The sequence below is a fragment of the Paroedura picta genome, chromosome 4 (genome assembly GCF_049243985.1).
Source record: "Paroedura picta isolate Pp20150507F chromosome 4, Ppicta_v3.0, whole genome shotgun sequence".
Lineage (NCBI taxonomy): Eukaryota > Metazoa > Chordata > Lepidosauria > Squamata > Gekkonidae > Paroedura > Paroedura picta.
Window position 1 is genome coordinate 129,688,453 of NC_135372.1, and position 21,580 is coordinate 129,710,032.

The 21,580-nt window shown below is 45.0% G+C and overlaps 1 protein-coding gene across 2 annotated transcripts in view; it reads left to right on the forward strand.

The window, feature by feature from the left end:
* TSHZ2 (teashirt zinc finger homeobox 2) overlaps window positions 1–21,580 on the forward strand; it is a 421,574-nt gene that overhangs the window by 192,963 nt on the left and 207,031 nt on the right. Inside the window, exon 1 of one of the 2 annotated variants that reach the window (XM_077335643.1) lies at window positions 18,342–18,614. The exons of the other annotated variant lie outside the window; for it this stretch is intronic. Within the exon in view, the coding sequence (XP_077191758.1) occupies window positions 18,581–18,614 (34 nt within the window). The 5' untranslated portion in view covers window positions 18,342–18,580. Of the gene's footprint in view, window positions 1–18,341; window positions 18,615–21,580 lie in introns of those variants that run through there. 2 annotated transcript variants of the gene reach the window in all.

Genomic DNA, 21,580 nt, shown 5'->3' on the forward strand with positions numbered 1-21,580 from the left:
TATAAATCTCCAATGTAATGTACATACAGTTTGGTGTCATGTTATATTGTCATATGACAAGACATGAACCAATGTAAGCCACAGCTACGGAGAGTAATGCAATGCCTGAGTTCTACCTTGTCAGGATTTTTTTTTTTAACTCTAACTTTAAGAAAAGGAGAGCTTTGCCTCCCCACAGGTAGAATGTGATGCTTGAAAGAAAATCCCTCTGTTACCTGGAAACTGACAGGTGCCTTTTATTTTTCTGACAATCAAAATTAAATTGAATTGAACATAACACTGGAGCCGGCAACCCGAATGGTTATTGTACTTTCCCAGGGCTTGCCCGTTTTTAATGCTAGAGAGGTACTAATGTGGTTAACTATTAGCCTGGAGCAAGGGGGGAAAAATCCAGCTCTTGGCATGCAATTAAAATTGTGTTTTGCCCAATTGGGCAACTAATGGGATCAGCAAAAGTTAAGTCTACCACAGTTAAGGAGTACCTTGTGTCTCGAATCTGTTCCACTGGGGGAGTAAAATGGTGAGGGAGTTAATTTGCCTGACAATTGACTCGCAGACAGAGTTTCCGTCTAGGCCTCTCGTTATTGTGGCGTTCCAGCCTTCGGTGTATTCATCCTCTCAACTGCCCAGTGAAGTGGGGCAGTTCTCGTGTCTATACTAAGGCCTGATTTAATCACGACACCCCAGCAGGGCAGCTCACGCAGTACGGATCTTCCACCGGTACTCAGCTCCTTCACATTCGGATGGCGGTAAAGTGAAGAGAAATTTACGAGCCTGGCTGTGGAATGGGGTGAGGGAGGTGCCTTCTCTAGAAACGTTCAGGAGGCACCTCAAGACCACTGTGGACATCTTATAGGGGGGGTCGAGGAGAGTTATTGGGGGCTTTATTTTGTATGTTTTATATTGTAAGCCGTAAACTCCCTTGAACTACAAGGAAAGTGGGTATAAATATACAAAACAAACACGCAGGGTTCAGCCTTGTTCAGGCAGAGAAGAAAGTCTGACCAAGAAGCCTTTCTAGGATTCACTGAGTCGAAGAAGAAGAAGAAGAAGAAGAAGAAGAAGAGTTGGTTCTTATATGCCGCTTTTCCCTACCCAAAGGAGGCTCAAAGCGGCTTACAGTCGCCTTCCCTTTCTTCTCCCCACAACAGACACCGTGTGAGTTGGGTGAGGCTGCAAGAGCTCAGCCAGAACAGTTTTATCAGTGCCGTGGTGAGCCCAAGGTCACCCAGCTGGCTGCATGTGAGGGAGTGCAGAATCGAGCCCGGCATGCCAGATTAGAAGTCCTCACTCCTAACCACTACACCAAACGGGCTCGAGACAGGGGGTGGCTAGCTTTACCTATTTACCATTGCTGCAACCTGGTTTAGAAACTAGGTTACCGGGAAAGAAACCTCAGCTTGCTAAACTGCCCAGGTTCAGATGTCCAAATACGTTGTGGTAAGAGTGAAGGCTCCATAAACCAAGAAATGTTCCATCACAGCTACACCTGCTGACTTGAGTTTAGGAAATGCCTGGAGACCAGCAGGGATGTGATTCTGTACAGCCTATTCTCAAAAGTTGCCATTTTCTCCAGGGGAACTGATCTCTGTTGTCTGGAGATCAGGTGTACAATTTGGGGAGAATGGCAGGCCCCACCTGGAAGCCCAAGGAAACATGGTGGGAGGAGGGGAGAAGGAAATGCAGGAGTTCATGAATAAGCCAGGGTTTGAGGGTCATTCGAGTTGCGAACAAATTATGGTTTGTGTCATCTGCTTGAAGCCTTTGTTAACCTTCCTTGCACTCCTGTCTCTTTGCTCTCATCCCAGATTCCAGCTACTTTTGTATTTAAATGTTGTATGCTTCTGTTTCTTTAGGAGATTCTTCTCATTTCCATGCTAGGGATATTGTTCAGATTTGCATTTTGTTAAGGGTTCAGTTCTTTGCCATTTCTGCACTGAATTTCACCCCTTCAGGCGCAGACTCAAATTCCCCCTCCCTTGCCTCACAGCAAAGGAATCCCCAGAAGACCCAGAAGGGACTAACAAGATCTAATTCGGGGCTGCCAAATGCAGAAATGCATGCAATTGAGTTTTCCCCTGTGCCCGCCATTTTGAGTTGTTTAGGAACGCCCCTTTCCTCATCACCATCCTCCCTCCCCCTCCCTCCGTTCAGAAAAATAAGCCTTTTTTATTCCCAAAGTGTGTGATAGCCCTCCCCCCCCCACATGTGTGGAAGGAACCAGAGGGTCAGTGAGGAATTTGGGGGCAGTAGGGGGGCAGCAGTCTTAACTCTTCCTTCTGCAGCTGCATTTTCCCTGGCAAGAGACATTCCAAGATGGCTTGCCATTGCCTGCCTCTGGGTAGCAGCGACCCTGGACTTCCTTGGTGGTCCCTCATCCCAGTGCTGACCAAGGCCAACCCTGCTTAGCTTCCTGAAGAAAACGACAGCTTCAGAAGCTGGATGGGATCATATTCCTGCTCAGCTTTTCCCCCTCCACAGATTCTGTCCTTCCCAGGCTCCACCCCAGCTCTCCAGGAATTTCTTAACCTATGGCTGGCAACTCTTTCTCAAAAGTATCCATCTTTGGGAGCCCGGAAAAGCCTTCTATTGCTTGTTCCTCATGAGATTTTCCATTGCTTGCCTCTCTCTCTCTCTCTCTCCCTCTCTCTGTCCCCCATCTTTCTTTCCCCCCAATGAGGATCAAAGGGGCTTTTACCAATGACTTTTACAAAGAACTTATATTTTTCCCCCAGACTAAAATATGGTCACTGTACAACAACCCAGAAAGAAGTGTAGGCAATATAGTGTGTTTTGCATTAATACCAGGAAAGAAGTGTGTGCTCGTATGTATGGTGGGGGAGCACTAGGAATGTGGCCTAGGCCAGGGGTAGTCAACCTGTGGTCCTCCAGATGTCCATGGACTACAATTCCCATGAGCTCCCTGCCAGAAAATGCTGGTAGGGGTTCATGGGAATTGTAGTCCATGGACATCTGGAGGACCACAGGTTGACTACCCCTGGCCTAGGAGCCAAGAGATCAGCAGCCTGAAAAAAGTTGGGGGAAACCACTGCACTAGATGATACTTTTCAGGCTTTCGAAATGGAGGAAGAAATATATATTCCCTTTCAGTAGACTTTCTATATGCCATTTATACTACTCTTCATTTTCCTTTGGAGGAAGCATTTTGAAGTGAAGGGTAACTTTTTCCTTGAGCACTGCAAAATATTAGCCTTGAGTTAGACTTGCCTCCGATCATGATATTCAGCTTTCAGCATCATTTCACACTCTCTGTAACTTTCTCTGCCCTTAAGAAATATGATGTCCCCCACTGCCTTCAGAACCAATCAGTATTTATTAGACTATATATATGTGTGTTTGTGTGTTTGTGTCTTGTGATGTCCAATTACTAGAGCAAGAGCCAGCAAGGAGGACTGCATGGAGTAATTTCAGGGTCTTCCAATAATTTTGAAAGGGAGATCTTACAGAATGGGAAGAATTACATGCTTGGTTTTGCCCTGTTTTATTTTCCTCTGCTTAGAGGGTACATGAAAATATGGTGCCTGCCGGGAGATGTACACCAGATTTTCATACTTCAACCCAGGAATCATCCATAAGTGAAATTTATGTCTAACATCTATTGTGTACTGACTTGTGATTAAGTTCCACTGAATGGGATATACTTCCAAGAGACCATGTCTAGGCATATGGTGCATGTCTTGGAATTGTGAGTTCTGACCCCAAAGTGCAATTCAGACCGAAACTGAAAATTTTGTTATTTTACAGAAATGGCTCTTCTGCAGTAGATATTCTCCAAAAGGCTAAAGTCTTTATTACCGTTCTAACTTATGCAATTCAAAATATTTCCAAGGCATTTTATCAAACCAGGGCCAGTGTAGCATAATGATCAGACTTTCTGACAGGGATCTAGGGAACTGACTTCAAATCCTTGTTCTGCCTAAATGCATGTTGGGTAAATGTTGGTCAGTCATCCTCTCTTGGCGTGATTCACCTTGCAAGACTCTTGTTGACGATAAGGTTTAGAAAAGCCACCCTACTAGCCACCCTGAATTCCTCGAAAGAAGGTCATGATGAAACGTTCTAGACAGAAACAACTATTAAAGACAAACGTTGAAAACTTTTTAAAAAGCCGCAGTAGCAAAGTGTAATTGGCACCCTCTGTCTCCCACCACCCCTCTAGAATGGGTTATCTTGGGGTGCTATAGATGAGACTGGATTTTTTTGCCGCATCTGTTTTACTGTTTATTCTGGTTATTATATTGTATTATAGAATTTATTGTATTGTTTTTACTGGGGTTTTTATATGCTGTAACTTGCCTCGAGCCTCCGGGGAGAGGCAAGTAACAAAAAAATAAAAATAAAAATAAATAAACAATATTTAAAATATGGTGAGGGCTTTGGAGACAAAGACGTATAAAGAAAGGCTGGGGGAGCTTGGTCAGTTTATCCTGGAGAGGAGACGACTAAGAGGGGATCTGATAACCATCTTCAAGTATTCAAAAGATTGCCATGTAGAGGATGGAGCAGAGTTGTTCTCTCTTGCCCCGGACCAGATCCAATGGGATGAAATTAATGCAAATGTCTAAACATCCGGAAGAAGTTCCTGGCAGTTGGACCGGTTTCTCAGTGGAACAGGCTTCCTCAGGAGGTGTTGGGTTCTCCTTTTTTGGAAAATGTTAAAAAGTGGCTGGATAGCCATCTGACGGAGAGGCTGATTCTGTGAAGGCTTAAAGGGGTGGAAGGTTAGAGTGGATGAGCGATAGGGATGTGAGTAGTTCAGGGAGTTGGACTAGATGGCCCAGGAGGTCCCTTCCGACTCTGTTATTCTACGATTCTATATTCCTAAAAGTAATAACAAGAGCAACAGTAGTCATCATCATGAGGGAACTGTGCCATGCATGGTTTGGGCATGTGGATTTTCAAGTGAACATAGTCGAATCTGTGGCACTTTTGATGGATTCAGACAGGTTGATCCCAAATTGGCAGTGGTGGCAATGTTGGAAGGTTCAAAAAGTATCTCACCCGTGTCTCTGGATTCACATACACTGATTGTGACTTTGGCGCTATCTAATGGCCACGCTAACAGTTTCGGCAAAGATACCGTCAACACTGTCGTGAAGGAAAAGGAAAAGAAAATTAAATCTTCGCTGGCAGATAGTGGGTATCTGCAGATCTTAGTATCTGAACATGGAGGTCTGAATGCACTCAGCTCTGAAATGGCACTCATTCAATTCAATTCACCTCTCACAAAAAGAAGGAAGGACTTCTCACCTTCCTCGTCTTCGCAACTCATGTGGCTGTTGACTCCGCATGGGTCCCGCACAGGGTTGCTGATCTCCGGGTGGCCCTTGGAGATTTCCCGATGAGAGACCAGTTTCCTTGGAGAAATGATTTAGAGAAGCCTTTTCTCCACTTTCTTAAGCCTCAGGAGAAGGCAGTACATAAATGTAATAAATAAATAAATAAACTTTTTTACCGTCGAGAAACCCCTGAAACATTCTGCAGGCTTCCAGAAACCGCAGAAGTAGTGCAATTGTGCAGACTATGGTTGAGAAGGATAGTTGTGTACAAGCCCACCCAGGGCCATCACTGGCCATTTGGGAGTGGGAGGGGGGGGGATTGGTTGACATGACCATATATCATCATATCACTCAATAAATGTTTAACAAATTTTTTAAACAATTAAAAATTAATTAACTCCCACCCATTTGGGAAACCCTTCCAGGGCCATCAAGAAACCTCAAGGTTTCATGAAACCCCGGTTGAGAAAGCCTGCGATAGACAGTAGCCTCTGTGGGATTATACCTTCCCTCCCCCAAACCTGCGCTTCCCAGGCTCCATTCCCCAAATCTTCAGATATTTTCCAACCCAGAGCCGGAAACTCGGTGACCCCAAGAATAAACTTCTTTGGGATCAGAAATGGCTACTACAGGGAAGAAGACCCAGAGCGATCAGCACTTTAAGGGGGTGGATTGCAGGATTCAACCTTGTCTGCCTTCTGTGAACACCTCACTGCCCCTGTTTGTAAGTGGTTAACCTTTAGATTAACATACAGCTTCTGGTGATTCCTAGAAAGGTATAACTTCACTTCCAGGGTTTTCCAGGAAGTGACATCAGACTGTCACAGATGACCAGCCCTACAGGTTTCCACCAGAGCAGCAGGACCTCTGATGTAGACTTTAAGATATGACCAATACTATATAAGAGAGCCTCTTGTGGCGCAGAGTGGTAAGGCAGCCGTCTGAAAGCTTTGCCCATAAGGCTGGGAGTTCAATCCCAGCAGCCGGCTCAAGGTTGACTCAGCCTTCCATCCTTCCGAGGTCGGTAAAATGAGTACCCAGCTTGCTGGGGGGTAAACGGTCATGACTGGGGAAGGCACTGGCAAACCACCCCGTATTGAGTCTGCCATGAAAACGCTAGAGGGCGTCACCCCAAGGGTCAGACATGACTCGGTGCTTGCACAGGGGATACCTTTACCTTTACCTTATATAAGAGTAGGCAGCTCTAGCTTGTAACGTCCAGTAGTTAGAGTTTGCAAATACAATCTCCCAGTCTTCTCAGCCTGTTGGAAGGAGCTATCCCTTCCTGTGTCCCCATGCATGCTGGCAAAGAAGCATCTCCAGTCCAGATAAACTGAGAAATATCCTTCTGCCGTTTGAAAGACGGCACATGTCTTCCTCTTCTCCTTTGTCCACCTAGCCAGATGAGTATCCCCCTGATAAATGAGGATGACCTTTTCAGCTCTGTCCCTTCTGTATTGTACCTGCGTGCTTTTAAAGGTGCTTGTAACTCTGATAAGATGGCTTGCTGGCACATACGGTGTCCATCCAGGACTTTTAATCTGTGCTTCTCTTTCCAAGTTGGTAGTGCTCTCTCTCTCTCTCTCTCTCTCTCTCTGTGTTTCTCCCCCCCCCCCCACTGCCTGGGCTGTGATAAAAGAGGAAGCAAATAAATGATGGGCAATTAATAGCAATAGGATTGAAACCTTTGGTATTTCTCAAAAAGCAATGGTATCACTTGGAGAAAAAGCAGACTGTCAATATGATAATTGATGGGAGGGGGGGGCAGTACCTGGAGAAGCGATTAAGGCCAAAAGGAAAGAAAGAATATATTTGCAGCTGGGTTAAATGCCTGCATTATAGATCTCACTTTCCAACCTCTTGTCCCTGGAAATCCAAAACCTTTTAAAGTCTTTCTCCCCCCCCCCCCCAAAAAAAAAAAACCAACGGGGAGGTGCACATAACAATTCACAATGCAAGTTCACCCACCCTGCTATCATTATGCAACTTACATTTTAGACGCTCAAGCCTCATCTCTTTACTTAAATGTATCTGTGTACTTTAATAGGGAACATTCTGCTATGCTTTTATTAATGCAAAAACATTAAAGCGCCAGGCTGGAATTCGAAAGCCTTAAAGGCCCGTTTCAAACAGAACCTGTCATAAGATGTGCCATGAAGCGTGTCTCCTTTAAGAGATTCAAGAATTAAATGTTCCCGTATGTGAATTTTATTTTGTACAGCACATTTGCTTTATGGCTACAATTAAGTTAGATGTGCCGATAACAATGTCTGCTTTCCATTTTAAATCGCACATTTCAGACAGTGTGCATTGTTTTATTATCTAATCCACATGCTTTTAATTGCAATTATGGTCCCTTATGAGTCCCCTGGGAGTGCATGATTGCAATTAAAAATGTAATTTAAATGTTAATTAATTACATTCATTTTCTAAACTGGGAAAATTTCATTTATTATTTTCATGTGTTGTGCACTTATCCTAAATGCATTACCTTCTAAATGTTCTCCCCCCCCTCCTAAATTAAGTGTTATGTTTATAAAACAGGGTGTTTAATACCCTTTAAAATTTTGTTAGACTGTTTATACAAATGATTAATTTAAATTAATTGAATCTGAGCTCAACGTGAAATCTATATGTGCCACAAGGATCGGCACACCTTGATGCTCTCCTGATGTTTCATTAACATGGCGCCAGAGAGCCCATCAGGAACATATCTTGCATTCTCCGTGATGAACACATTCTCTGAGTCAAAGGAAAGATGTTGATGCTCAAGTATGGATTTTTAACAGGCTCGTGATGGATTTTTTGATTCTAAAATGGCACATTTGCATGTCCATAAAAATCTGGCCTTCCTTTATATAATATATCACCATGAGTTTTCTTCTGCCATTACAAACAACAGCAAATTACACCCTGTCTAATTACTTCTGGCTGATGTTCTGGCATATGTTGTCCTTTTTGGGGTAGATGACCTTGTGTCTAAATTCTCACCTGACCATCAGGTAACCCTGCAACAAGGTTAGCAGATGGCAACCTAGAGTTTGCCGATTAGTTGGAACCCATATAAAGAAACACGGTTGGTTTCTCTTGGAAATATACCCAAAAGCAAACGAAACTGATAGGCAAAAAGTGGTATCCTCTTGAAATTTATTAAATGCAGTCCTAGGTTATTTAAATGTTTTTGCAAATGTGGCGCAGAGTGGTAAGGCATGGACATCTGGAGGACCACAGGTTGACTACCCCTTTACTATGGCACTTAGAAGGGCCTCTTGTGGCACAGTGTGGTAAGGCAGCAGACATGCTGTTTGAAGCTCTGCCCATGAGGCTGGGAGTTTGATCCCAGCAGCTGGCTCAAGGTTGACTCAGCCTTCCATCCTTCCGAGGTCGGTAAAATGAGTACCCAGCTTGCTGGGGGGTAAACGGTAACGATTGGGGAAGGCACTGGCAAACCACCCTGTATTGAGTCTGCCATGAAAACACTAGAGGGCATCACCCCAAGGGTCAGACATGACTCGGTGCTTGCACAGGGGACACCTTTACCTTTAGGGCTGCATTTAATAAATTTCAAGAGGATACCACTTTTTGCCTATTGGTTTTGTTTGCTTTTGGACAAGTTGGCACATAATGTACAAACAATCAAGGAATTATCCATGGATATTAATTCTCCTGCTGAATTAGGAGTCACAACACAGAGAGAATCTGATAACCATGTGGATAATATGTACTGGTAGGGGATTGGTTCGAAAGTTACATAGGTAAAATGTGAATTAGCCATACTGCCGTGTATAGTGGAACCTTCTTACACTCTCTGTTTGCAAAATGTCCATATGACAGGTACACTGACCTGAAAAAGGGGAGGCTTCATTCTCCTTGGCCAGCCCATTTTCTCCTGAATGTCCATCATCCAATCAGGTTTCACTAAGGGTCAACCCTAAGGATCAGAAACAAGATCAGGATGGGCCAAACCAAGTATATGTGGGGAGCAAAAGAGAGAGGGTGCAAAAGAGAGTGTCAAAGATGGCCTGGGCCCGGGGATCAAGTCCTCTGAGGAAAGGCTGAGGAACATGGAAATGTTCAGCCTGGAAAAGAGGAAGTTGAGGTGGGACATGATTGCTGTTATCAATTGGAGGGGGGCAGGGAGTGGTTCCTGTTAGCACAAGAGGACAGCACCCACAGGAATGGGTTTAAACGACATGTAGAACGGTACTGGCTAGATATCAGGACAAACTTTTTCAAGGTCAGAGTAGTCCTGCAGTGGAATGGGCTGCCTAAGAAGGTGATGAACTCCTCATCATTGGTAGTCTTCAAGTAGTGGCTGGACAGATCCTTATTCTGGATGCTTTGGGCTGATCCTGCAATGAGCAGGGTGTTGGACTAGACACTATATGGTCTATATCAGTGGTCCCCAACCCCCAATCCGGTGACCGGTACCAGTCTGTGGATCAGTTGGTATCGGGCCGCAGCTCCGCCTCATTCTCCTCCCCAGCTGCTGCCTCGGGGGCTGCCCTGCCATTCTGCCGCCGGCTCGCCTTTGGGGCTCTCCAGCAGCCACCATGTCTGGGGCTCCCCCTCGGCATGGTACAGCTGCTGCTGGCAGCGCCCCCCCCCCAGCAGTCGGTGGGAAGTCAGTGGAGCAGGGGCCCAGGCGGTGGCGACGTCCCTTGGCAAAAGTCTAACCCCCCCCCCCCCCCGGGCCTCAGTAAAATTGTCAAGCGTTGACTGAACCTTGGTGATAAAAAGGTTGGGGACCACTGGTCTATACGACCCTTTCCAACTCTAGGAGTTTGTTGATCAGTCATTGGCATACTTCAAGGCAGACTTGCTTCCAGAACATGACCACTAATCTTACCAATGTAGTCAGCATTAAGATTTCTTTTTTCAGGTGACAGGTATTTGATGTGCTGAGCAGCTAGTTTTTTTCTCAGGAATCTACCTCAAGTAAGAAGTGCATGACAATTTCATGTGCTTTTTTTAACCATTTCATGTGCTCTTTGAACTTTTGCATTAATGTCTACAGGAGATGAAGCTTTTAGTTTAATACATTCTGGGTCCTGAGTTCTGATCCCAAGGAGACTATCTAGTCACCTGTTTGTTTGTGGCTCTTCTTCAAAGTACTGGCTTATACAACTTCCTTAGAAAGCAGCAATTGCTGTGAATTCTCCAGAACTCTGAGAGAGTGGATTAATTAAAAAAAAATACACTGGAATGGAAAAGATGCCTTTATTTATACTCTTTACCCTATACAATGCATATCCATGTAACCCATGGAGCATGGGTACATGATTCCAAGCAGGGTTACAATCAATGTACATTGAAAGTATTCATACCAGACATCACACCACCAGCTTGAAACAGGTAAGAATATCACTTAGACAAGGGTGTATTATTCATGGCAGGAAATCTCGCAAAAAGTCTGCCCCCAAAGACTCTTTTTAAAATTTCTGCACATGGAGCTGGTTTCGCCACGGAAAAGCCACTGTAGTATTTTGGATTCTTCATGGCATTCCCTCCTCATAGCATCCACTGTGTCTTTTCAGTGCAGTATTTAAAACTAGCTTTAAAATGACTTTCCTTTACAATGGTCATGAAAATGCCTGTTTTAGCATGTATAAATTCTAGTGTGTTTTTGATCGCCTCCCCTGTGCCACCATACACTAATGCAGGAAACTGAAGCTTCTAGTCTTTCTTCCACCAATGGGAGCTTGCATGCACACTTCCTCAGTGTGCATACACTAAGGTGACCAGATTTTAACATTGGTAAAGTGGTTCACCATTGACCGGGGGGGTTCTTGATTAAAAATTTGGTCTATATGGAGCAACAATTTTTTTCATAGAACGCATAGAACACAAAAATAGTAGTAGTAGTAGTAGAAGAAGAAGAGTTGGTTCTTATATGCCGCTTTTCCCTACCCGAAGGAGGCTCAAAGCGGCTTACAGTCGCCTTCCCATTCCTCTCCCCACAACAGACACCCTGTGGGATGGGTGAGGCTGGGAGAGCCCTGATATTGCTGCTCGGTCAGAACAGTTTTATCAGCACCGTGGCGAGCCCAAGGTCACCCAGCTGGCTGCATGTGGGGGAGTGCAGAATTGAACCTGGCATGCCAGATTAGAAGTCCGCACTCCTAACCACTATGCCAAACTGGCTCTATATATTTTGTAATATATATTTTTTACTTGCAACATAAGTACAATTTGGCAGGTGCCCCCAGAGTTTCACCTTAGCGTACATACAAATGCTCATATCCCGTATAAAAATGTGTCGGTCTTAAAGGTGCCATTGGACTCCAAATTTTTTCTGCTGCTTCAGACCAACATGCCAACCCACCAGAATCAGACTCTGTGCTCATTCATAGTACACACATCCTAACATACTCTGAGACCTTCAGTTGTGAATGGATTTATGTCACTCCTGCAAAGGGTTTGTCGTCATCCATTGCCATCAAGTAGTCACAACATGCTTATGGAAACCTCATTTCTGTGCAGTTCTGGAGGCCTCACTTCAAGAAGGACGTAGATAAAATTGAAAGGGTACAGAGGAGAGTGACGAGGATGATCTGGGGCCAAGGGACCAAGCCCTATGAAGATAGGTTGAGGGACTTGGGAATGTTCAGCCTGGAGAAAAGGAGGTTGAGAGGGGACATGATAGCCCTCTTTAAGTATTTGAAAGGTTGTCACTTGGAGGAGGGCAGGATGTTGTTTCTGTTGGCTGCAGAGGAGAGGACACACAGTAATGGGTTTAAACTTCAAGTACAACGATATAGGCTAGATATCAGGAAGACATTTTTCACAGTCAGAGTAGTTCAGCAGTGGAATAGGCTGCCTAAGGAGATGGTGAGCTCCCGCTCACTGGCAGTCTTCAAGCAAAGGCTGGATACACACTTTTCTTGGATGCTTTAGGATGCTTAGGGCTGATCCTGTGTTGAGCAGGGTGTTGGACTAGATGGCCTGTATGGCCCCTTCCAATTCTATGATTCTATGATTCTCATGAAGTTCCACCTCGGCTCGGTGCTCATCTTCCACTGGGTGTTCAAGGCAAGAGTTGAATAGAGGAGATTTGTCATTGCCTTCTGCTGCATAGCAGCCCTCATCTGGTGGTCCTCCATTGAAGTACTGCCCATGGCCAACTGTACTTAGCTTCCAAGTTCTGACAAGTCCAGGCTCTAAGTGCAAAAGGTTAAGGAAAAGAGCCAGGACCCAAAAAGACTGAGGAAAAGAGCCAGGAGCCATCATGCCAAGAAGCTTGAGGGAGGCGAGGACATTCTTTCTCTGTGTTCCCCATGACTAGATGATCCAGTGCAGTGCTTTCTAAATTCTGTGCAGGAGAAAGAGACCTTGGTGCGTTGACCTGGAAGAGAGAAGGGGAAGCCAACAGTCTTGCAATTCCTCTCTCCCATTGAGAAGACTGCAATTCACTTGGTGCCAGGGACATCAAAACAATTATAACTACTGATAACCTTCACTGGCTATTAAGGGGAAAACAAAGATTCTAAATTAATTACTCCTCTACCTTTAAAGCTGGCATGACATGTTCTACTTATTGTGTGATTTGATAATTTCTCTAAATTAACCTCGTTCACCTTCCATCTTCTCTACAACCTGGCATTGCAATTTCCCTGAATTGTTCCGCCATTCATGACATTCACCGGACAGGCAGGGGGGAGAAGTGCTTACTGTGAGTTTTCAGAGCAACTCCCAGAATTCACCGGCTCATTTGCATCATGCTCACTACTATTGTCATACCGACAGAGAGATAATGTATCGGGAGAGGTGCGCTGAATTACCTGTCAGATATAGAGACATTATCCCCCCCCCCACCACACACACACACAGTTAAGTTAGGCATTTACTTTTACTTTCCTCTAGAACGCTGTAGACTAGTTTATAGACGGAGATGTACATTTAGAATGATAGAATCATAGAGTTGGAAGGGACCTCCAGGGTAAGGTGACCAGATTTTAGCATTGGTAAAGCGGGACACCATTGACCGGGGGGGTTCTTGATTAAAAATTTGGTCTATATGGAGCAACAAAAAGTTTCATAGAATGCATAGAACGCAAAAATAGTATTGTAGTATATATTTTTTAATTTCAACATAAGTACAATTTGCCAGGTACCCCCTCCAAAAGCTGTCCCTCCAAAAGTGGGACAATCTGGTCTCCTTACTCCAGGGTCGTCTAGTACAACCCCCTGCAGAATGCATCAAATTCACAACTACCTGCCGAGCCACAGTGATGCAAATCCCATGCCCAGGTGATGCCCCCCCCCCAAAAAAAGCCAGAATCCCTAGCTAATCTGGCCTTCCGACCCCAAAGTGGCAATCAGCATTTACCTGCACATGCAAGAAAGGGCCACAAGAGCCAAGCATGGACACAATCCCTTCTGCCTAAATTCACAGAATCAGCATTTCTGCAAGGTGGCTATCTAGCCTCTGCTTAAAACTTCCAAAGAAGGAGAATGCAGCACCTTCCAAGGAAACCTGTTCCACCGAGGAGCCGCTCTGTCAGGAACTTCTTTCTGATGTGTAGCCAAAAAATTGTTCATTACTTAATGAAAAAAAAAGTTCTGATCATTAAACTCTGTACAGCCTGGGACCCACATACCTGAAGGACTACCTTCTCCCATATGCACCCGCCTGATTCCCTCTGGTCATCTTCTGAGTCCCTGCTCCAATTGTCCCTACCATCTGAGGCAAGAAGTGTGGCAAACCTGAGACAGGGCTTTCTTGGTCATGGCACCAAAATTTTAGAACTCCCTCTCCTGGGAGATTCACCTGTCTCCCTCTATCATTGTTTTCAGCTAGTGGTTAAATACTTTTTTGCCCTACCCACAGGAACAGTTACTGGCCAGCCTCCTTAATTTTGGTATTCTTTGTTTATGTATTTTTACTGAATTATTTTAAGTTGTTAAATATCGTTTTTAAATGTTTTAAGGCACCGTTAACTTGGGGATCCTGATCAGGTGGAAAGGCCACATAAAAATGTTTTAAATGAATAAATATAATATGTATTCATTATTGTCACTCCTGCAACAAAAACAAACAAAAATAAGTAGCAAATGGCATGGTTTAATACTAAACATCATAATTCTGGCTATCCACGGTCTGGTTGAGAGCGCTGAAGCTGAGTTCAGAATGAAAGGAAGGGGGAAAGGATCAGATGACTCCCCCAAAGACAACAGGATAGCATATGTAGCTCTGTTTCCTTTGTTACACTCTCCCAATAATCTTTTGAAGTAGGTTAATGATTCACCGGAGACCACCACATAGGTAGTATGGTTCTGGCAGGATATGAGCCTAGGTCTTCCCAGTCCTTGTTCAGTACTCTAACCCCAATACTACACTGTATCTTCCTTCTATCTCTAGTAGTAATTCTAATGTCAGTTAAGTCTGTGCCCTACGTGAAATTTCACTGTTAGTTTGATTGTGCGTATTTTCACACAATCTAAATAATGCGCTTTTGATCCACTTTTAATGTGCTTTGCAACTGTATTTAAGTGACAAAATCCACTTGCAAACGGTCACGGAAGTGGATTGAAACTGCATGATTCAGCATGTGTGACCCTACGTGTTTTATTTTATTTATATATTATACTTGCCTTGTGCATGCCTTGTGCTTTACTCACACTGATTACATTTATCCGACTATTTAACTTCTCTTTCTCTGTGAATGGGCAGCCTTTTAAAAAATGTATGCAAAACTGGTTTAATTTGCCTGCAAAGGTGTGCAAAGGAGGACCATGTTGGACCTCTGGGAGAAGAATGTTCCAAAATTAGCACTATGAAAATCTCTGCATAAGAAAGATTCAAGTAGGTAGCCGTGTTGGTCTGAAGCGGCACAGCAGTTTGAGTCCAATGGCATCTTTAAGACCAACAAAGCTTAATTCTGGGTATAAGCTTTCACGTGTGTATGCACACTTCATCAGAAGAGGGCACTCAAGTTTTGAGGAAGGCCTCACGTTGTCTCAGGCTGATGCCAGGAGAAATATAAATTCTTCTTTTGGTCTCACAGCATTTTGATTAGGGCAAAAAGCAGAATGGCAATCCAACTACCCTCTTCTCCTAACCAATGTAACATAGCTGCTTGTGTCTTGCCACCCAGAGAATAACTGACTGTATAAATCAGTGGTTCTCAACCTTCCTAATGCCATGACCCTTTAATACAGTTCCTCATGTTGCGGTGACCCCCAACCACAACATTATGCCAGTGTTCTTTCACAGAAGTTCACCAAAACTGACCAATGGCGTGAAGATCCATTGTTCATGATTGTATACAAACTGGTTTTTTTCTGGGGTTTCTCAGTCCAGTTCCGACTCTTGTCCCACCCTGCCGATCTCTCTCTCTCCCGCTGCTCCAGACAGATGAACGCTCTATCTCGATCTACCCCGCAAGGCTGTTGTGTGGATGCCCCCACCCCACCCGGCCAAGCTTCTTGCCCTGCCGCGACGCCTGTGAAAGGGTCGTTTGACCCCCAGGTTGAGAACCACTGCTGTAGACAATTCTGACTTTGATGCAACTTCATTTAGGATGGGTTTCTCAATCGTCATCCTCTTCTCTTGAATTCCACGAGCCTCGAAATGGCTTAAATTTAGTGGGAGTGCTGTCAATGTTTGTGAACAAAGAGACCACCATTGTTTGAACAAAGGGGGCTTCTCTTAACTCTGTTTCCTGATGCTGACGAACAAGGAAGATTTTGTGCTCTTTTCTTGTCCATCGAAACACCAGTTAAACAATCTCAGGAGAACTGACAAGAGCTGCTGCCAGTCAGAGGAGTCACTAGGCCAGCTCAGCTTTATATGATCACATACCTGCCACTAGCTAACAAGTGTGCAGCACTAGAAATGGTTCTTCGATCCCATATAGCTTCCTTCTATCCTAGAGCATTTCCTCATCTTACTGTATTTATACGAATCACACACTGTATGCAGCTTCATGGTGCCCTGACCTTCTGGAACCCGGCTGAGAATTATCCTGCCTTTTGCATCTTGTCAAGCAGGGGTAGTCAAACTGCGCCCCTGCAGATGTCCATGGACTACAATTCCCATGAGCCCCTGCCAGCATTCGCTGGCAGGGGCTCATGGGAATTGTAGTCCATGGACATCTGGAGGGCTGCAGTTTGACCACCCCTGTAATGTCAAGGATCCAATAGAACCCCCAGCTTGATATTGGTTACAGTGAGCTGATGCAACAAGCCCAAGAGATCACTGCATTTTTTTTTGTTTGTTTCTTTGCAGCCACACAGACAAATACTTTTTAAAAAGTGCTACCCTGTTTAGTTACCTTGGCAACTGCCTCATCATGGGTTCTGAGAAGTGAATGCTTCCTCTGTGCTCTGGAGCATGATCTGTCAGCCGCTCATGTATCTGCCTCAGAGATGCATGCGCTTTATCCTGTGGAACTTACGGCTAGTTTATCATGCCGTCCAGCTCCTAGCTGTGTGAAAATGCCTCCTATGAATCAGCTGGTAGCCACTTAGGTCTTAAAGTTAGCTTAACCCATTGTCAGGCCTTTGCAAAAAAAAAAAAATGACTGCAGGTAAAATCCAGTTGGAAAGATCCATGGAATTCCCAGAAGGCTAAGTCAGCTAGCCTCGTAAATGATTATTACATACCTATTATTAATTTATGAGCCTCTTGTGGCGCAGAGTGGTAAGGCAGCCGTCTGAAAGCTTTGCCCATAAGGCTGGGAGTTCAATCCCAGCAGCCGGCTCAAGGTTGACTCAGCCTTCCATCCTTCCGAGGTCGGTAAAATGAGTACCCAGCTTGCTGGGGGGTAAATGGTCATGACTGGGGAAGGCACTGGCAAACCACCCCATATTGAGTCTGCCATGAAAACGCTAGAGGGCGTCACCCCAAGGGTCAGACATGACTCGGTGCTTGCACAGGGGATACCTTTACCTTTATTATTAATTTGCTACCTCCAAGACATAACTAGGGACTTCCTCAGTATCACAGTAGGCTGCTAAACTTGTACGTCACAGCTGCGTGTCTGCAGGTTCTCAGCTCTTTCAGAGATATAGCCTAGTTCTCCTTGATCCTGGTTGTCACAATCCAGATTGTAAATTTAAAAAAAAAATAATTGGGGCTGGACTTGGGAGAGGAGCTTTAACTGCCTGTCAAACATTACAAGTATACAAATGCTGGCAGGGGCTCATGGGAATTGAAGTCTATGGACATCTGGAGAACCACAGGTTGACTACTGGACACTTTGACCTGGCAAGACAACTACAGGATGCTTCAGTAATGTTAAAAGCTAGAAATGCTGGAAATCAGCACCTTCTGCTTTTGGTCGCCAGCAGAGGTCTACCACATATATAAATGGAAGCTCTGTTTTGCTATTATAGTTTACATGCAGGAACCACTAAAGTCTTAATGGGGGAGAGAGAGAGATGTCATTCTCCCCTCCCCAACTATTTCCTCTTTCCCTTCCCAGAATGCTCCCATGGGGTCTCCCCCTTTCCTGCTTTTCCTTTTCTCCATCTTACTCCACTGGGTCTCCTGGACCCTACTTTGAACTCTAACCATTGTGCCACACTGACTTTTATAAGGAGGCTGCAGTTGAACAATGGCTAGTAACCACACCTAAGGGAGTCATGAGTCTTGGTATCAAGTCACCCAGAGGGTTGCTGTGAGGCATGGCCCCAATACGTCCTCCCTCAAACACCAAAACAGCCTGGCTCAGGACCTAACCCTGCCCTTGCCTTTTTGAAGGACAGAAACTAAGCCTAGAATTCTGTGGTTGCCTGGCAACAGTCACTGCCAGATTCTGTTTCTTAAAGCTACAGGCATTCCTTTCTGTCATTTTTCAAACCACCTTCTGTTTGTTTTCCCTTCTTTGTCTTTCTCTTTCCCCTCCAACCCAATGCCCCTCCTTCCTGTTTCTCCCCCCTCCCCCTTGTTTCTCATCATCCCTTCTTTCTCCTGGCAGTTGCTCCAAGCCTGGCTTCTGCTGCTGTCAAGCCCGGTCTCTCCCATCATCTGCCACTGCCATGGCTGGGCCCAGAACCTCCGTCAACTCCACAGCTAGGTCCACAGAGTCTCCCAATGTGTCCTGCAGCTGTGGCCAAGTGCAGAGCCTGTCCTGGCATTCCCCACCACCTCGGCCAGGCCCAGAGCAGCTCAGCAGCAAAAGCTGGCTTTTTGGGTGATTTAACCCTCTGGTGTCTGTTTTCTAAATTTCATATTTCTCTGCAAACTTGGAGCGTTATCCAACTTTGCAGGAAAACCTGTTTGGGGTAAGTGTAACTCTGATCTGTTGATTTAGGTCCCCACAGAGAGGGAATGCATGTGGGAAATCGATATATCAAGGACATCGGCAGGTAGATATCTGCTTTTTCTTTTTCTTTAACCAAATTTTGTCATAGTGACTTTTTTGAGTTATGTATAGCAGGGGTAGTCAACCTGTGGCCCTCCAGATGTTCATGGACTACAATTCCCATTGTAGCGGTCGCTGGCAGGGGCTCATGGGAATTGTAGTCCATGAACATCTGGAGGACTACAGGTTGACTACCCCTGATGTATAGTCTCTTTCTCTAATAGCTCCAAACATGCTGGTTTTGTTTCATGACCTTAAATTCCAGTAAGAAGGAAATTCCTTCTTTCTTCGCTGTTCCTAATCGTCTCCCTCCTCCTCCTCCCCCCATTAATTTTAATTAAAAAATGATTTCTTCTGTTTTCATGGAGAAGGTGCACCAACATTTCAATTGTTTCCGTCAGCTTTTATGGACACTTCCCCAGCCCTTTCTGAGAGGATCAGAATTTCACGCCAACCCCAGGAACAGGAGTCAAGTCCGAACGCTGCGGCAAAAGCAATAGAGTCTTATGACACATTAAAGACCAGCAGATTTATTATGGCATAAACTTTCATTGACTCCATCCTTCTTGGTAAAAGGCTCTGACATGGGTTCTGGTCCACAAAAGCTGCCACAACAAATCTGTTAGCCTTTAAGGTGTCAGGAGACTCTTTCCTAGAAAAACAACGCAATATCCAAGGTTCCTTATATTTACATAGCGTCAGGACCACACTCGGCTGTTTTATTTTCCATCCTTTCCCGAACCCTACACAGTCTTGTTCATTTCTTTCACCGCTGCTGCATGCTGACGCAGTCAGGGATCCGATCTCCTGCGGTCTCTGATTTGATTTCAGAGCGGCTATGGAAACGTCCAGGTTGAGTGGACCATGGCAGGAGAGAGGAAAGATGGAGTTGACTCTTCTTTCACCACACAAAGGATTGCTGGGGTCGGGGTTTGCAGGCTGGGGGTACAAGATGTTCCAGGCAGGTGTGCTGAAAGGCCTCTGATGCCAGGCTGTCCATTTGCCTCATTTTCCTCTTACTTCCCTCATCTAGTACGATGCTTGTAATCTCGGGACATCAAGAACTGGGGCCAAGGGACCAAGCCCTATGGAGATAGGTTGAGGGACTTGGGAATGTTCAGCCTGGAGAAAAGGAGGTTGAGAGGGGACATGATAGCCCTCTTTAAGTATTTGAAAGGTTGTCACTTGGAGGAGGGCAGGCTGCTGTTTCCGTTGGCTGCAGAGGAGAGGACACGCAGTAATGGGTTTAAACTTCAAGTACAACAATATAGGCTAGAGATCAGGAAAAAAATTTCACAGTCAGAGTAGTTCAGCAGTGGAATAGGCTGCCTAAGGAGGTGGTGAGCTCCCCCTCACTGGCAGTCTTCAAGCAAAGGTTGGATACACACTTTTCTTGGATGCTTTAGGATGCTTAGGGCTGATCCTGCATTGAACAGGGGGTTGGACTAGATGGCCTGTATGGCCCCTTCCAACTCTATGATTCTATGATTCTAAGAACACCTAAAGTAGCGATCCCCAACCTGTGGGCCGTGGACCACATGTGTCCTTCGACTAATTGGAGGTGGGCTCCGAAGGACGCCTTCTCTCCCCCCCCCCCCGGCCCTTTACTTCATCCCCCCAGCCCTTTACAACACACTTCATTATTGTGGCGTGTCTGTATCTTATTTTGAAGGGATGTTTAAACATTACCATAGTGATCAGAGAGCGTTAGGGCAGTGGTTGAGAGTAGAGGAGTAAACTACCCCCCCCACCGGGCCTCAGTAAAAGGCGTTGAGTGGTCTCCGGTGATAAAAAGGTTGGGGACCACTGACCTAAAGGACTCTCTAAGAATCCATAATAGCTCATTTCAATGATTGTCTTGACTTGAACTCATAACGTGTGCTCTTCTGCAGCAGTTTCCAGAGAAAACATCCCAGGGGGTTCCTTTGCCAGTTTTTTAAACTGGGTGTCAGGTGGCAGAAGGAGTCTTTCTTTTTTTGGGTGGGTGCATGATGACTGTTGGCAGCCCTGTACGCATGTATGCCCACACATACTGTTATGGATGTGGACATTATAGCACTAATCACCACTATGCAAATAAAGGACCCAAATCCAACCACTAAGAGACTCATGTGGCATTAACTTATAGACCAATGAGAGGGCTCCATTAAAAAAACAATCAGATTCCTTGGCGGGCCACTTTGAGTGTGTATAAATTCCGTTCCATTGCTTACTGGTTCATGTTTCCGGTTGGAGTTGGAGTTAATAAAGAGCTGATGTCTTCCGAAGAGCTGTGTCTACGGACCCTGTAGACTTGTTACATTTCAGACTAGGATCTGGGAGACCCAGGTTTAGACCCCACTCTGCCATGAAGCTTGTTGGGGGACCCTGAGACAACCTACTGCAGAGGACTGTTGTGGAGGTAAAATGGAGGAGCACAAGACAATGAATACTAAGTGCCTTGAGGGAATATTCAGCAGTGGAATAAAGGAGGTGGTGAGCTCCCCCTCACTGGCAGTCTTCAAGCAAAGGTTGGATACACACTTTTCTTGGGTGCTTTAGGATGCTTAGGGCTGATCCTGCGTTGAGCAGGGGGTTGGACTAGATGGCCTGTATGGCCCTTTCCAACTCTATGATTCTATGATTCTATGAAAGGCAGAATTAAATGTATGAAATAAATAGATAAAAAGAACCCTTGGCACTTTCAGAGAAAGCATACAGTAGAGAGGGAGAAGTATCATCTTCAGGTAAGGAACATGATTTAGAGCAGGAAAAATGAAAAGAAAATGGGTAACTAATTCAATTCCTCTCCCAGTGCCTTCTTCTATATAAAATTAAATATGTAGAGAATTTTGGATTAAATACGGAGTTTATTACCATTTTGCAATTTGTTTTTTTTAAAGACAGTATAATTTGTGGGTCCTACAGATGAGGGAAGAGCCTCTTGTGGCGCAGAGTGGTAAGGCAGCCGTCTGAAAGCTTTGCCCATGA